Source organism: Aethina tumida, chromosome 1 (assembly GCF_024364675.1).
Source record: "Aethina tumida isolate Nest 87 chromosome 1, icAetTumi1.1, whole genome shotgun sequence".
In the NCBI taxonomy this organism is placed as follows: domain Eukaryota; kingdom Metazoa; phylum Arthropoda; class Insecta; order Coleoptera; family Nitidulidae; genus Aethina; species Aethina tumida.
Genome location: NC_065435.1, coordinates 58583328 through 58596758, shown reverse-complemented (window position 1 = coordinate 58596758; position 13431 = coordinate 58583328). Strand labels below are relative to the sequence as shown.

The following is a 13431-nucleotide window of genomic DNA, read 5'->3' as shown; positions in this document are numbered from 1 at the left end:
TTAGTTTAATACTCAGTAGATACAGTCAGCAATTCTGTCAGCTGCGCCACACAGTTTTTCATCTTTAAAACATTCTTAATTTGATTTTATTTAAATTATTCAAAATTTATTAAAGTATTTTACTTTTTGATCTTTCTGACATAAATATCAAGTAATTTTCACTACCTAGTGCTCCTGACTATTCATCAAATCCTAAGATTTCTTTTCCTAAATTATACTCGGAGATAATAATGAATGCTTTTTTTAATTTATTCTATGATCAAAAAATATTTCAAATTTCAAGCTAAATATCAAGAAGTCGATAGTAATTTTCACTATCTAACATATACTGTCTATTTATCATATTCTGTGAACAATACTCGCAGATATTAATAATTCCACAATACACAAAAAATTATTTAATATTAAGTACATTCAGTCACACTGCTAATGGAGATGGTGCATATGTTTGGTCAAAACTGTAATTGAGCATGTGCATCACACAACTTTGGAGTATTAAAATGTTATCGATTTGATTTAATTTAAAACATTTAACTAAAATTAAGGGCTTTTAGAACTGTTCAATATTTAATACCTACCCTTTACCAATCTTTCTCTGTCATTGGATTTCTTTTCCAATGATACTCACATATATAACTAAATAATTTATTAAATTTCTTCTATGAACAAAAAAATATTTAATGTTAACTACGTTAATAATCACATGTAAAATTGTAAGTTAAATAAATATGTATTAATTTTTGGAATTTTTAGATTTTCAGGGGATGAGTTTTGTTTATTGAAAAACTGATGTATATGAAAAATTAATTGATTTCATCGTAAACAGCCCATTTTATAAACAAAAACATAAAAGTTTCACTAATAAAAATCATTTTTAATTAAAATATAAAAAAAATATTTTCTCATTTTAGTTATTTGTTCGTGTTTGTTTACAATGGAATTTTGTATTTTGGTACTAAATTTTCCGAAATATATTTTTTATTTTAATAATTTTATTGTTATCTATTTTTTTATTTCCTTATTTTATTCGGTACACGTCATAAGTTAATGTTAATAATAATTTAAGGGATGCTCAGTATGCTGGTTGTCTCAATCAATCCACAGAAATCATTAATCAGTGATTGAATTTAAAGTTTACTATTTTCTTAAATAGACAAGCTAAAAATGAATCAATAATAAAATTTTAAAAATAAAAATTAAGTTCCTCACATTGATACACAAATACAAGAATTTTAATGAATAAGTAAAAAATAAGAAAAATTTTTTTTATCTTTATCAATAAATAAATTTTATTAGTAGCAATTTCATGTTTTGCTTAAAAACAGGCTATTTATGATTAAATTAATTTTTATATGCAATAGGTTTTCATTAGGAAATTCCAAACTTATTCCTAAATTCCTAAAATTATTCCACAATTAGAAAAATTAATGCCCACTGCATATATGTATACAAAACTGGCTATACCACACAGTTCGTGTTTATTAAAATATTATTGATTTGATTTGAGTTATTCAATTAATTGTAAAATCAACTTAAGTAGCTTTGCTTTTAAGAACTTTCTGAAATAAGTATTTTGAAGGATCACTAGTAATTTCCAGCGCTGGCTGCCTGTTTATTCATTTATGTCCTTTCTTTCTTTCCAATAATACTCGCAGTTTTTAATCAATGCTTTATTAATTTTTCTGTGTAAACAAATAATAATTTAATATTAAGTACATGCAGTTAACATTTCATAGTCAAATCTAAACTCGTAAGGGGCAGTATCAAGGGTTTGTTGGGGTTCCGAATGAACATTTATTATAAGGGGCCCAGGAACAACCGCTGAAATTAAATTTATTATTAATTGATTCAAAACATCAACGTTAAATTACTTACATTTAAAATCGTGAGCTTTACAAATTTTGACCAAATGATTAAACTGAGTGTCCACAAGACCGGGGATACTTAAATAATCTTTGCAGTCAGCCTCGGGATTCTTCGAATTGGTTGGAATTTGCATGTGTGCCGTCTGTGCTTTAAATCTATGACATATAAAACATTATTTACAACATTTAAAAATAAACTAGGTTAGACATACGCCGCTCCGCAATATCCTGGGTCCTTTCTGATGGCTATCGCGTAATTTTGATTGAACGTATAAGATGATGATTTGTCTATGTTAAATCCAAATGAACGAATCGTGCCCGTCGATTGAGTGTAATACTGGATGGCACCCTTAGGTGCTGCAATAAACTAAATAATACACAATATTTAATTCAAAAACAAATGTTTTACCTAACAAGGGAAAATCATATTGGGACAAATAATCGTTTTTTCCATTTCCACCACACTGTAATTGGGTAACCTTTATCTTCCATTCTGGCAGATCCACAAGATCGACGTTAGATCTTTTACTCAATTTCATTGTCAATGTTACATACGAATCACCAGGATGCACATGGATGTATACTAAAAATGTATTTTAATCATATGGTGAAAATTTTTAAATTATCACTAACCATGATTGTTTTGGTTCGATCCGCACATATCGGGTATACCATAATGATTTGGTTCTATCGAAAAACTATCCGTGGAACAAGCGTATTTAGAACCATCATGTTTGGATGATGCCAGTTTAAACGATTCAAAATCTAATCTGTAACAATAAATACTACTTTATACCTGGTCAATACAACTAGTTGAAAAAAAGTACCTTATTTGGCAGACGTTGGTGTTCTCAAGATAAATAGTGTATGGGCACGAAGAAATATCATTTGTTTTTGTGACTTTTCCCGTGAAATAAGATACTTTAGATGAAGTAATCCTGTTACAACTATTGTCGTCTGCGAAATAAAATTTGTTAGTTGGTGTTCATTTTGTTTGACCGTTTCAGACTTACAAACACAGCATTTCTCCAAAAAACCACACGAACCTTTGGGTGTTCCACCGCTATTTTTACATTTCGCATCTGTAATACATTTACCTTCGACAACACCACCTTCACTTGTTGCCGTACACGATTTTGTCTTGGGAGGATCTGATAATAAAATAATTGTCAATTTTAATAACATGTTACTTCCAGATACTTACAATGACAGCATATTCCATTCACCCCACACGCTTGGGTTGCGGTTCCTCCATGAAGGGCACAGGTAATGGATGAAGTACATTCCCCAACCACGTCTCCATAATCGGTTGATACAACACAGGTTTTTAAGCTTTCTGTACAACAAACAACAAAATTAAATCTGAATTATTTTCTAACAGCGACTCACCTCTTTGTGCCCAAGCTATAGCATAAGGGTCGTAGAAACCCGGGAAACCAAAAAATTGACAATACACACAGTTCAAGTAGAACAAGACTAGCAGTAACCTGATCATCTTAGACACCGGCAAAAACTATATAAAAAATAGTCTATTTCTTCGGTTATATTTATGGGGATCCGTATTTAAATAGCTGAGGTGTGATTTAAATAACGGTTTAATTTTTAGAACACAACGTATCCAATGTGTCATTTTTCCATAAAATAATATTACACCTAGGTTAAAATAAATAATACTTGTAATGGATAGTGTAAAAATTGATGTGAAAGAATTTATTAGACAAATATAAGTGTATACTTACTATTTTATGTACATACTTACCTACTGTTAATACACCCTTTTACCGAGGCGATAATACTAATTTTACTTATTTTAATAAAATAATTATTATAGATTTGAATTTTTTTTATTTATATTTATTTATACTAGAAATATACTACATGCAAAAAACACAACATTAAAATAATAATTGCTTAAAAAATTAAGCAAAAATTTTAAAGCATAAAGTGTTAGAAGCTAATTATGGATCGCACCCCCTCTTTGATTAAGACATCCATTGATGCGTCGTTGCATCGATCTAATGAGATTAAGACATTTTTTGTGGTATCTCATCCTAGACGAACTGAATCTGACGTCTTATTTCATTAAGTGTCCTCTGTAAACTGGTTAAGCGTCGCCTCATCATAACCCACTCATGTTCGATTGGGGAAAGGTTTGGAGATCTGGGAGGTCAAGACCATGGGAGGCTTCTAGGAAGCTTAATGTATTTCTGGCAATATGTGGACGGTCACAGTCATCTTGCTGAAAAATTAGACCGAGATCTCTCTTATGTAGGGAAGAAGATAAGGCTCCAAAACGTCATCCACATATCGCTGGAACGTCATATTGCCTCTAATGAAAATTAACGGTGACCTGCTATCACAAGCAATAGTACCCAATACCATTACTTTCCACAGCAAAGCGAGGATCACGTCTTTCTTCACGTCACCGTCTTACTAATGCATGACCATTGTACATGCCCAAGCAAAAGCGTGATTTATCACTAAACACGTGTGATTCTATTCCTCACTCCTCTGTTGACGTTCCATACACCACTCACTACGTCGGAGCCTGTGGTTTGATGTTAGAGGTAAGATCAAAAAAAGGCGATAACTTCGTAAGGCAAATTAACTTATACGGAGGTAAACAAATCGACAGTCTAAGACTTGTGGTTCTGTATTAGCTGTGGGTCTTCTGTAACCTCGTGCTCTATCTCTTTTGTCCTCTTCACTCTATGACTACCAACAACTCGGTTAATTGGCTAAAATTATTTTTCTTCTTCGTACTCTAGGCATATTTAATATGAATAAATCAAATTATGACAAACTAAGTACACGATTGTTTGCGACACCTTAAAGAAATGAAGAAAATCAAAAACAAAAAACGACAATACGTTTTTTGATTGACTTCAAATTTTAATCATTTCTTATTCCAATGGTGTACGTTCTGGGTGTTGCATTTTTTACAGGCAGTGTACTACAATAATCGTAATTAATGGTGGCAATATGTTGAGAATAGATTTAAATACAAATTGTAAGTAAATATTTAATTATTATCAGTTATTTCTTAATCTTAATTAAAAATGTTCAACATGTATTTACATGTTTTTAAAATTTACATATTTTTGTATATATACAAATTGGATTGATATAATAAATCAAAAAATTTGAAAAATTACTTGTTATTTTTATTTAGATTTTATATTTAACATTCGGTTAACATTTCATATTGGACTTTAAAATAATAATTACTGTCTTGTTTTGCAGTAGATGAAAAGAAAATGGAAAGTGGTCCAGGCACCTTAGCTATAGCTTGTCCTTCCGCACAATATTTTGAAACATCATCTTCTGTTCCCGGTATATACAAATAATCTGAACAGGTTGACCCCGTATCGGTTGGCATACTCATCGATTTAAAAGTGAACCTAAAATATGACTGTATTATAAACAATACTTTTTATTAACTTACGGACTTACTTAGCACCACAGTAATCGGGGTCTTTCTTGAACGCAATAGCATAATTTTCACCGGAAGTGTAATATTTCTTGTACCCAAATGAATAAAAGGTACCAGAAGGTTCCATAAAATATTGTATGGCACCACGGGGAGCTGCAATATTATTATAATAGTAATTCAGACAAAAATAAATGGATGGACAACAGAATAAAACTTTTTTAGATACCTAAAAGAGGCGCATCGTACTGTGAGGTGTCTATATGTTTGTAACTTCCAGTACATTGTAACTGTGTAATTTTGATCTTCCAATAGGGCAACTCCAGGTTAGAATTTTGCGTCCTCTTCTTGATTTTTGCGCTCAGTGTGATCTTATCGTCTCCAGGTTGCAAGTGAACGTAAACTAATAAAAGTTATAAAATTAATGAGATGCATTTCATTATTATCGGTACCTTACCATGATTGTTATCATTGGAACCACATATTCTTGGAATATTGTAGTGCTTGGGTTCAATGTCAAAGTAATCTGTGACACAAGTATGTTTATCATCCGCAAAACTAGCATCTGCCAAACGGAATGTTTCAAAGTCTAATCTGCAAACAAATAGCGTTTTTACAGATGTTTGGAACCATATTAAATTTTTACCTTATTTGGCAAACACTGGGACTATTTAGATACACGTCATAAATACAATTGTTCACGTCTTCATCTACTTTAACCTGCTTTTCAAAATATGACACTTTAGCCGTGGTTATTCTGTTGCAGCTTTTGTCGTCTAAAAATTATAAACTAAATAAAAGGTGTTTTAAGTCAAATAACTACTTACAAATGCAGCACTTCTCAAAGAACCCACACAATCCCTTTGGAGAACCACCCGATTTTTTGCACTTAATATCGTTCATGCACACACCCTCGAGTTCACCATTGGCGCTCGTTATTGCTTTACACGTCGTATTTTTCTGGACAACTAGAAGAAAGGAAAATATTTTTTACTTCACTACCTTGAAGCTTTCATTTACATTTTGGTTGCTTATGTCATTTATAAAAATAATTTAATAAGTTTGTTCTTATTCAACTTTTTGAATAAGAAAAAATATTATAGTAAATCATACTTACATGTACAACAATTTCCAACTCCACAATTTTGTCCAACAGTGCCACCCAAAAGTGTACATCTTACAGAAGACATGCATTCACCAGAAATATATCCGTTAACCGTTGGCTCCGAGCACTTGTGAAATATTTCTTAAATAAAGTAGCACCAAAAACGTTTTTTTTACATTTCTTAAACTTTAGAGATATTATTAACTTACCTCTTTGCCACATAAACGGAAACGGATCATAGACATCGTCCAACAACACCGAAAGACCACCCGTAAAGCATAGAGCCAAGACCAGCAGCTTGAACATTATGGTTGGGTATTACGTTTTAAACTAAATTTGGAAATTGAATCGTCTTATTTATAATGTTCAAAGAGTGCTTGAATAAATGAAATAACGGTCTCTTAATTGCTGGGTTTGATATTTTAGCCTAAACAAATAATGTACTTAAAAGTGTAGTGGTAGTATTTGGTATGTTAAAATAAGGAGTACAAAGAATGTTTTATTTAAATATTTATTTATTTGGTATTTAAACATTTTTTCCTACATCCACCACTTTCTGATGGAGGGTTAACAGATAACATTAGATACAATTTATTAGTAAGTGTTGTGAAATAAATAAATAAATATTATAGAAAATTAATTGCAGAACGTTAACATCTCATAAGTGATATAAAAAGCATTTGGCCCAGTTCCGTTCGCTCTGACGAAGTTGGGAGAACTTTTAAAATACACTGTTAAAGGTCCGGGCGATTGAGCTGGAAACGAGGAGCATAAAAATAAATTACTTAAGAGCACAATTCTCTACAGTAAATGAGATTATATTAAAAATACAAATACACCAAAGAAATGAGATTTCATTCTAACGTATTCGTTTTGGTTCTTATATTGTTCAAAAATATATACACAAGGGCGTAAAAACTTTAATGACCTGCTGGAACTCAAGATCAAGTGATTTATAATTCAAACAGAAATCAGTCTGAAAGAAAAATCGACATTCGATATATCAAAAATTAAAAGTTTACATATCCTTGAGATACCGTAAATTATTTTCTCACTTATTTATTAGTTATTGATTATTGCCAAAACCCAAAAATTCATCAGTATGGATCTTTTTGAGTATATTTCTCGTAGCGTTTTATTTTTAATTAATAGAAGATACTTACATACAAATGTTTCATCTTTCTCATATTTGTTGGAACACAATTTTGCTATTACATCATGTGTGGTGCCCAAGAACTGAATGTACGGAATAAATAAATAATCGGATGTGCACATTTTGTCTTTTATTTCCGTCGAATTATCATCTGGTAAATTGAAATAATTAATGCGGAACCTAAAATTAATCACCTCATTAATTGATTTCCTAATTAATGTAAATCCCATACTTGATTCCGCACACCGAGGCAGTCCGTTTAAAGGCAATCGCGTAATTCTCGTTGCTGGTATAAGAATTCAAGTTCCTATTTGTGTCATAGCCGAACGATTTTAGTTCACCATTCACATTTGTATGGTACTGTATTGCCCCCAATGGTGCTAAAACGTGTGCTGTCAGACCCCAGTCTATTTGTAGCCACAACTTACCTAGTAAATTAAAATCAGAAGCCATATCATCCGTGTTCAAAATTCCTGGACACTCCAACTGAGTGATTTTAATCTTCCAACTGGGCGACTTGTTCGACAACGTTATCATATCCAAAACCAACTTTTTGGTACCAGTCGTCTGATTTATGTGGACGTAAACTGAAAAAAAATCCTCATGAATATTTGTAATAGTATTACAAGAATATTTTCGAACCGTGCTGGTTGTCGTTGTTGCCGCACAGCTCCGGTATATTGTAAATATTGGGGTAAATTAAAAGTCTATCGGAGTCGCATCTGGACGCGTTACCCCGTTCAATTGCCGGCGCCAAATTAAAATGCTCAAAATCCAATCTACGAAACAAATTACACAAACAAATGTGCATTTTCATTTATTCAATGATTACCTCACTTGACAAACGTTTGGATTCAACAAAACCACCTCATATTTGCACTCGCGACTGTTTTGATCGACATTCGACCTCTGGAAGTACGATACTTTTTGGCTAGTCACTTTGCCGCAACTGCTCTCGTCTGCAACACAATTTATTTACAATAAAACATTTATGAACGATCACCGTTTGACATTACAGGTGCAGCATGTCGATAGGACCCCGCAAATTCCATTCGGTTTACCGCCGGATAACATACAAAGACTCGGATTTTGGCACACGCCGTGCTTCAAACCGACCGGTGTGTTTGTCGTACATTCGCTGCGTTGTTTACCAAACGTTGCTGAAAAACGCGATTTCAAAATTTAGGTAAATGGCACACAGCACAAACACATTTTCCAATTTAAATCAATATCAATAAATACATGTTCTTTACGGATTTAGACTTACGACGGTTGTTCCACAGTAACGATAGCGGATCGTCTACGTCGGTTAAATCGAAAAACGCACAAATGGAGTAATGCGCCAAAACGAGCACCAAAAGAACTCTGAACATGTTGGCTGTTGGTCTGTATCGGGTTTGTTGTGCCGTTCAGCATTTGCATCCTATTTATGCACTTGTTTGTTTTTATGACTGTAAAGTAACTGTAATGTTTTGATTGATATTTTTCTATCTTTAAAAGCATCATAAACAATATATCTAAGGGCCCCAGATTCGAATACCGGACCTAAACAAATAAAATCGCTGAGTAACGGCGTTTAATTGATTTTTTATGTATTTATTATTGTGTACTTAGGTCTGTTCGACGTGGAGGTGGGAAGCAAATCTGGATGTGTGCATTGTATTAACGGTAAATTTTATTGTCTATTTGGACATTCATCTCTGCGTGCGTTAATTTATTTGTAATTAACGTGCGTGTATCGAATAAATTGATCTAAGGCCTGTCGAGTTACACAAAAGTACGTAAATTATTATGAAACACGTCTAATTTTTACCGTTTGAAAATTATTAAATGATGCCGTGAAGTCGTTTGTTAAAAAAAAAGAAATGTCCAATAAATTAACCAATATTATTTTCATTTGCATTTGTATACATACATGATGGTCCATCCAAAACGTACGACAAGAAGTTGTAGGTTGGAAAAAACTTTTTCGACAAAATCCAAAAACATATCAAATTTGTTTGTCAGGGGCACAACTATTGACTCAAAATGTATAGCAAAACCTTTAACCTCCTAGGTGAGGATGTCATTACCATTTTTTTCAAATGTCGGTCAAATGATACCTTATTAAAAAAGACTTTTCTTTCCTTATACATCCTTATACTTCATTCACTACTTTAGAAAATTATAGGGGATTGAAATATCAACAATACGGTTGACCAAAAGTTTTTGTGTTCTTTGGTTAGGTTAGGTTAAGTTAAGTTAGGACGAGTGTGCTTTCTTCCTGAATGGTACACACACAACAGCCTCAGAAGTTGAGTCATTGGACAGATATTTATGGAAATTCCATAGTGAGTCCTTTGAAGAAAATGTAACAGAAAGCTCTAACACATAGAGAATGACCTTGAATACAATGAACACAAAATGATTTTCCAACCTTCTCCGCATTTCTTGCAAAATATATGCAATTATTTAAATGATACGTTTCCAAGACACAGTATAGGATGAAGAGGTGCGATTGAGTGTCCCCCTCGGTCACCTGACTTAAATCCTTTAGATTAACACTCCAGCGAACACATTGAAAGATCTGCAATGACAAATCATTGAAAGATATCGCGAAATAACACCACAATTGCTCCAAAATATATATAACTAAACAGCAATGTATAAAGAATTAAAAGCCCTTTTTAATAAAGTCTAATTTGACCTACATTCTCATTAAAAAAATTTACGGATAATATCGTCACTTAAGAGAGTTGAAGTTTTTACTATTGATAAACTTGTCGTTTTTTTGAATTTTGTCGATAAGTTGTCTACCTGTCTAGCCGTACGTTTTAGATGGGTCACCTTATATATAAAAACCGCATTGCATTTATTTAAATTTCATTAAAAAAACGAATAAGTCTAAATAATTGAAGCATTATTATTAAAAATCTCATTATTGTTTTTATTAAATATTGTATATATTTTGTGACGTCTTAATTACTATTAATATTTATTATAATATAAATTATTAAGTTAGAAAAAGGCAGTGTGTAAAGTTTTGAAAAATTTATTTGTAGCAAAATTATATGTTCTTACAAAGAATAAACTTGTATTTTTAATATTAATTAATTTCAATTCTTAGTATTAAATAGTAATTTTCTTTTAATAAAAAGTGTGTACATAGTGTAATAATAAATTATTATATTATATATTACATCAATACATACTATCGCGTTCATAAGTGGTCTGCCACTTTCCGAAGCGCTTGACCTCGACCGTCACATTCTGTTACAGTCTATTATTTCGGTCCGCGTAAAAATTAAAAACTGAATCTGTATAAGTTTTGACACGGTAAAAGGGGTAACGATTTTACAAAACAACATGCCACACTATAAACAGGGTTGTAAGGATTGGATCACGGCAAATTATGAACTAATTTTGTAAACATTAGTTATTCAGAAAATATTTGTTGTGTTTTATTGAAATTGTAATGATAACTATAATATTTAAAACGATTATTTAAATAACAAATATTAAATTAATCTTAATTAATATTATTTTGATTTTTTACTAAGTAAATATTTTTAAAAATGATTTAAATTAGTATTTGAGCTAATGTGATATATTTTAAAAATATTTAAAAGATTACATACAAGAAATAAAAATTAACTATTTTCATAACAAAACCAAGTATTTACGATATGTAAAATAGTGCATATTAAAACATTTTAAATGTTATGAAATAATACACCCAGTTATTTTTTAAAAACTTTATTTTGTGGACAATTTTGTTCTTAATTTTTTTATGTAGATTAAAATTAAAAGAATAAATTAACAATAGTTATTAACAATATAACACATTAACAGAATATATAACAGAATTCGGATACATGAACACTTTGGTTTGTTCAAAAAGATCCTCACTCTTGTTTTTCATTTATTTGAACATTATTTGTTATTGTATCTTATAACTCATCCATGATTTGTAATCTGTTTCTGTAAATGGTATTCATTAAATGTCCAAACAAAATGTAGTCCAAAGGAGTTGAGGGGATCTCGGTGGCCAAATTTATCTACCAGTGTCTCATCAGAGTGTTCTTCAAGAAAACGTTCCGTTGTTTTTGCAGTATGGACAAGAGCATTATAACATTAAAAACACTCATTTGTGATTCATCATAGCGAAGTCGGTATTGTTCAGCAAACTCCAAACACATATTGTAATTGCTTTTCATTTATTGTTTGAACACCATTTGTTATTGTATCTTATAACTCATCCATGATTTGTAATCTGTTTCTATAAATGGTATTCTTTAAATGTCCAAACAAAAAGTAGTCCAAAGGAGTTGAGGGGATGGATACCCGCGGCCAAATTCCTCTACAAATTACTCATCAGAGTGTTCTTCAAGAAAACGTTTATTTAAATTGTTTGAGATTCTGTACGTAATATTATACAAATATATAGATATTTGAAAAAAAAAATAAATAAATGGAATTACTAAATTATATACTACTTAATTTTTATTATAATTATAATATTTATGTCTATATGTGCATTTTGTATTCGGAACGTTACTGCTGTATATATTAGACGCGAAGTAAACAAGTGTTTCTTTTTGTCTTTTTTATATCGCATTATTAAAATTGAATATAAGAAACTAACTACGAATCTACAACATTGTTGTTGATACATAATTTGAAATTAATATATGACATATAATTCACAAAATTCATGTCGCGTTTCGATTCGAAAACCAATACGTAGTAAAACTAAAACGAGCACTCGTTCCTAAATCTAAACTATCTCAGACCCCAGAAAGTCGGTTTCCAGAACGGCCATAATGTTTCCCAGTTCACAATTCATTTTATAATCACAAAATTGTATTTATTTTATTGTATGGAACATTTGCAATATAAATTTTTAAAATTAAAATAATTGATAACAAATGTTATATTATAATGAAAAACCTAAAACATTAAATTATATACTCGAGATCTTTTTAACAATATCATGCAGTTTATCATTGAACTATATGTAGAGGCTCTCTTCCTCCGCTACATATACAGTTCCTTAAAAAATAAATAATAAAAATAAAATTGTTGTACCAAACCGAAAAACAAAAAAAAACGCACCCAAACTTTGATATCAACAAACATATACAACACTGGGGACATAAAAATATTCTCTAGCTATTTCAGAAATATTTTTTCCTTGTTGATTTAAAAAGACAATTTTAAGGCGTTTTTCCTCGTTTAAATTCATGTTCGCTGTACAAAGGTTCGCATTCAATTGACAACACATTTAGGAATCGCATCTTACGATGTGGTGGGGAGTCGGCACTGCCGAGACGGTAGTGCACGGTAATACAGAATGTGACCGTTTACGGCCTGACGTCAGGAAAGTGGCAGACCACTTATGAACGCGATAGTACATACTCGTTTACATACGTAAATATATTATAAAATAAATATTATTATTCTATTATAAAATCAGTGTACTATAGTAACAAAATAATATTGAATTAACTGTACTATGGAATAGTTCATTAAAAAAATAATTTTGTATAAATTACTAAAAAATATGTAATTACTTTTTTCAAGCATTAATTTATTTAGAAAATTATATTTCTTTAAAAAAATATATATGTATTACACAAATTGAAATTTTAGAAATTAATTAAATGAATCTCTACAAATGATAGAAGTAATACTGATGATAATTAACATAATTAGCAAAAGAACTGCTCACTAATTGCTTACTAAAAAAATATCCAATTGCATTGCATTTAATTTTATCAAGTTAATTGAATATAAAACAAAAACAATTCATTAAATAAAATATGTTGTATTAAATTAATTCCACTACAGCACCATTGATGCAAACAAACGTCATTTAGAAAAGTGTAAATTAAAAGAA

The 13431-nt window shown here is 30.8% G+C and overlaps 3 protein-coding genes across 3 annotated transcripts; all 3 read right to left on the bottom strand.

Annotated features, from left to right (window-relative positions):
• Positions 1 to 1697: 1697 nt before the first annotated feature.
• On the bottom strand, positions 1698 to 3360 carry LOC109602177 (uncharacterized). Its single transcript, XM_020018505.2, has 9 exons — positions 3255 to 3360; positions 3070 to 3201; positions 2879 to 3016; positions 2693 to 2822; positions 2499 to 2635; positions 2275 to 2448; positions 2078 to 2222; positions 1876 to 2021; positions 1698 to 1821 (listed from the first exon to the last, which is right to left on the bottom strand). The coding sequence occupies exons 1-9, from the start codon at positions 3358 to 3360 to the stop codon at positions 1709 to 1711; spliced, it is 1221 nt and encodes a 406-aa protein (XP_019874064.2). The 3' UTR covers positions 1698 to 1708.
• A 1686-nt stretch (positions 3361 to 5046) lies between these two features.
• Positions 5047 to 6706, bottom strand: LOC109602178 (uncharacterized). Its single transcript, XM_049970467.1, has 8 exons — positions 6610 to 6706; positions 6413 to 6541; positions 6123 to 6263; positions 5942 to 6071; positions 5753 to 5889; positions 5525 to 5698; positions 5319 to 5451; positions 5047 to 5266 (listed from the first exon to the last, which is right to left on the bottom strand). The coding sequence occupies exons 1-8, from the start codon at positions 6704 to 6706 to the stop codon at positions 5047 to 5049; spliced, it is 1161 nt and encodes a 386-aa protein (XP_049826424.1).
• A 279-nt stretch (positions 6707 to 6985) lies between these two features.
• LOC109602179 (uncharacterized) lies at positions 6986 to 8926 on the bottom strand. Its single transcript, XM_020018507.1, has 8 exons — positions 8821 to 8926; positions 8570 to 8713; positions 8386 to 8512; positions 8196 to 8332; positions 7982 to 8140; positions 7786 to 7933; positions 7564 to 7733; positions 6986 to 7155 (listed from the first exon to the last, which is right to left on the bottom strand). Exons 1-8 carry the CDS (start codon positions 8924 to 8926, stop codon positions 7037 to 7039), a joined length of 1110 nt encoding a protein of 369 aa, XP_019874066.1. The 3' UTR covers positions 6986 to 7036.
• Between the last annotated feature and the right edge of the window lie 4505 nt (positions 8927 to 13431).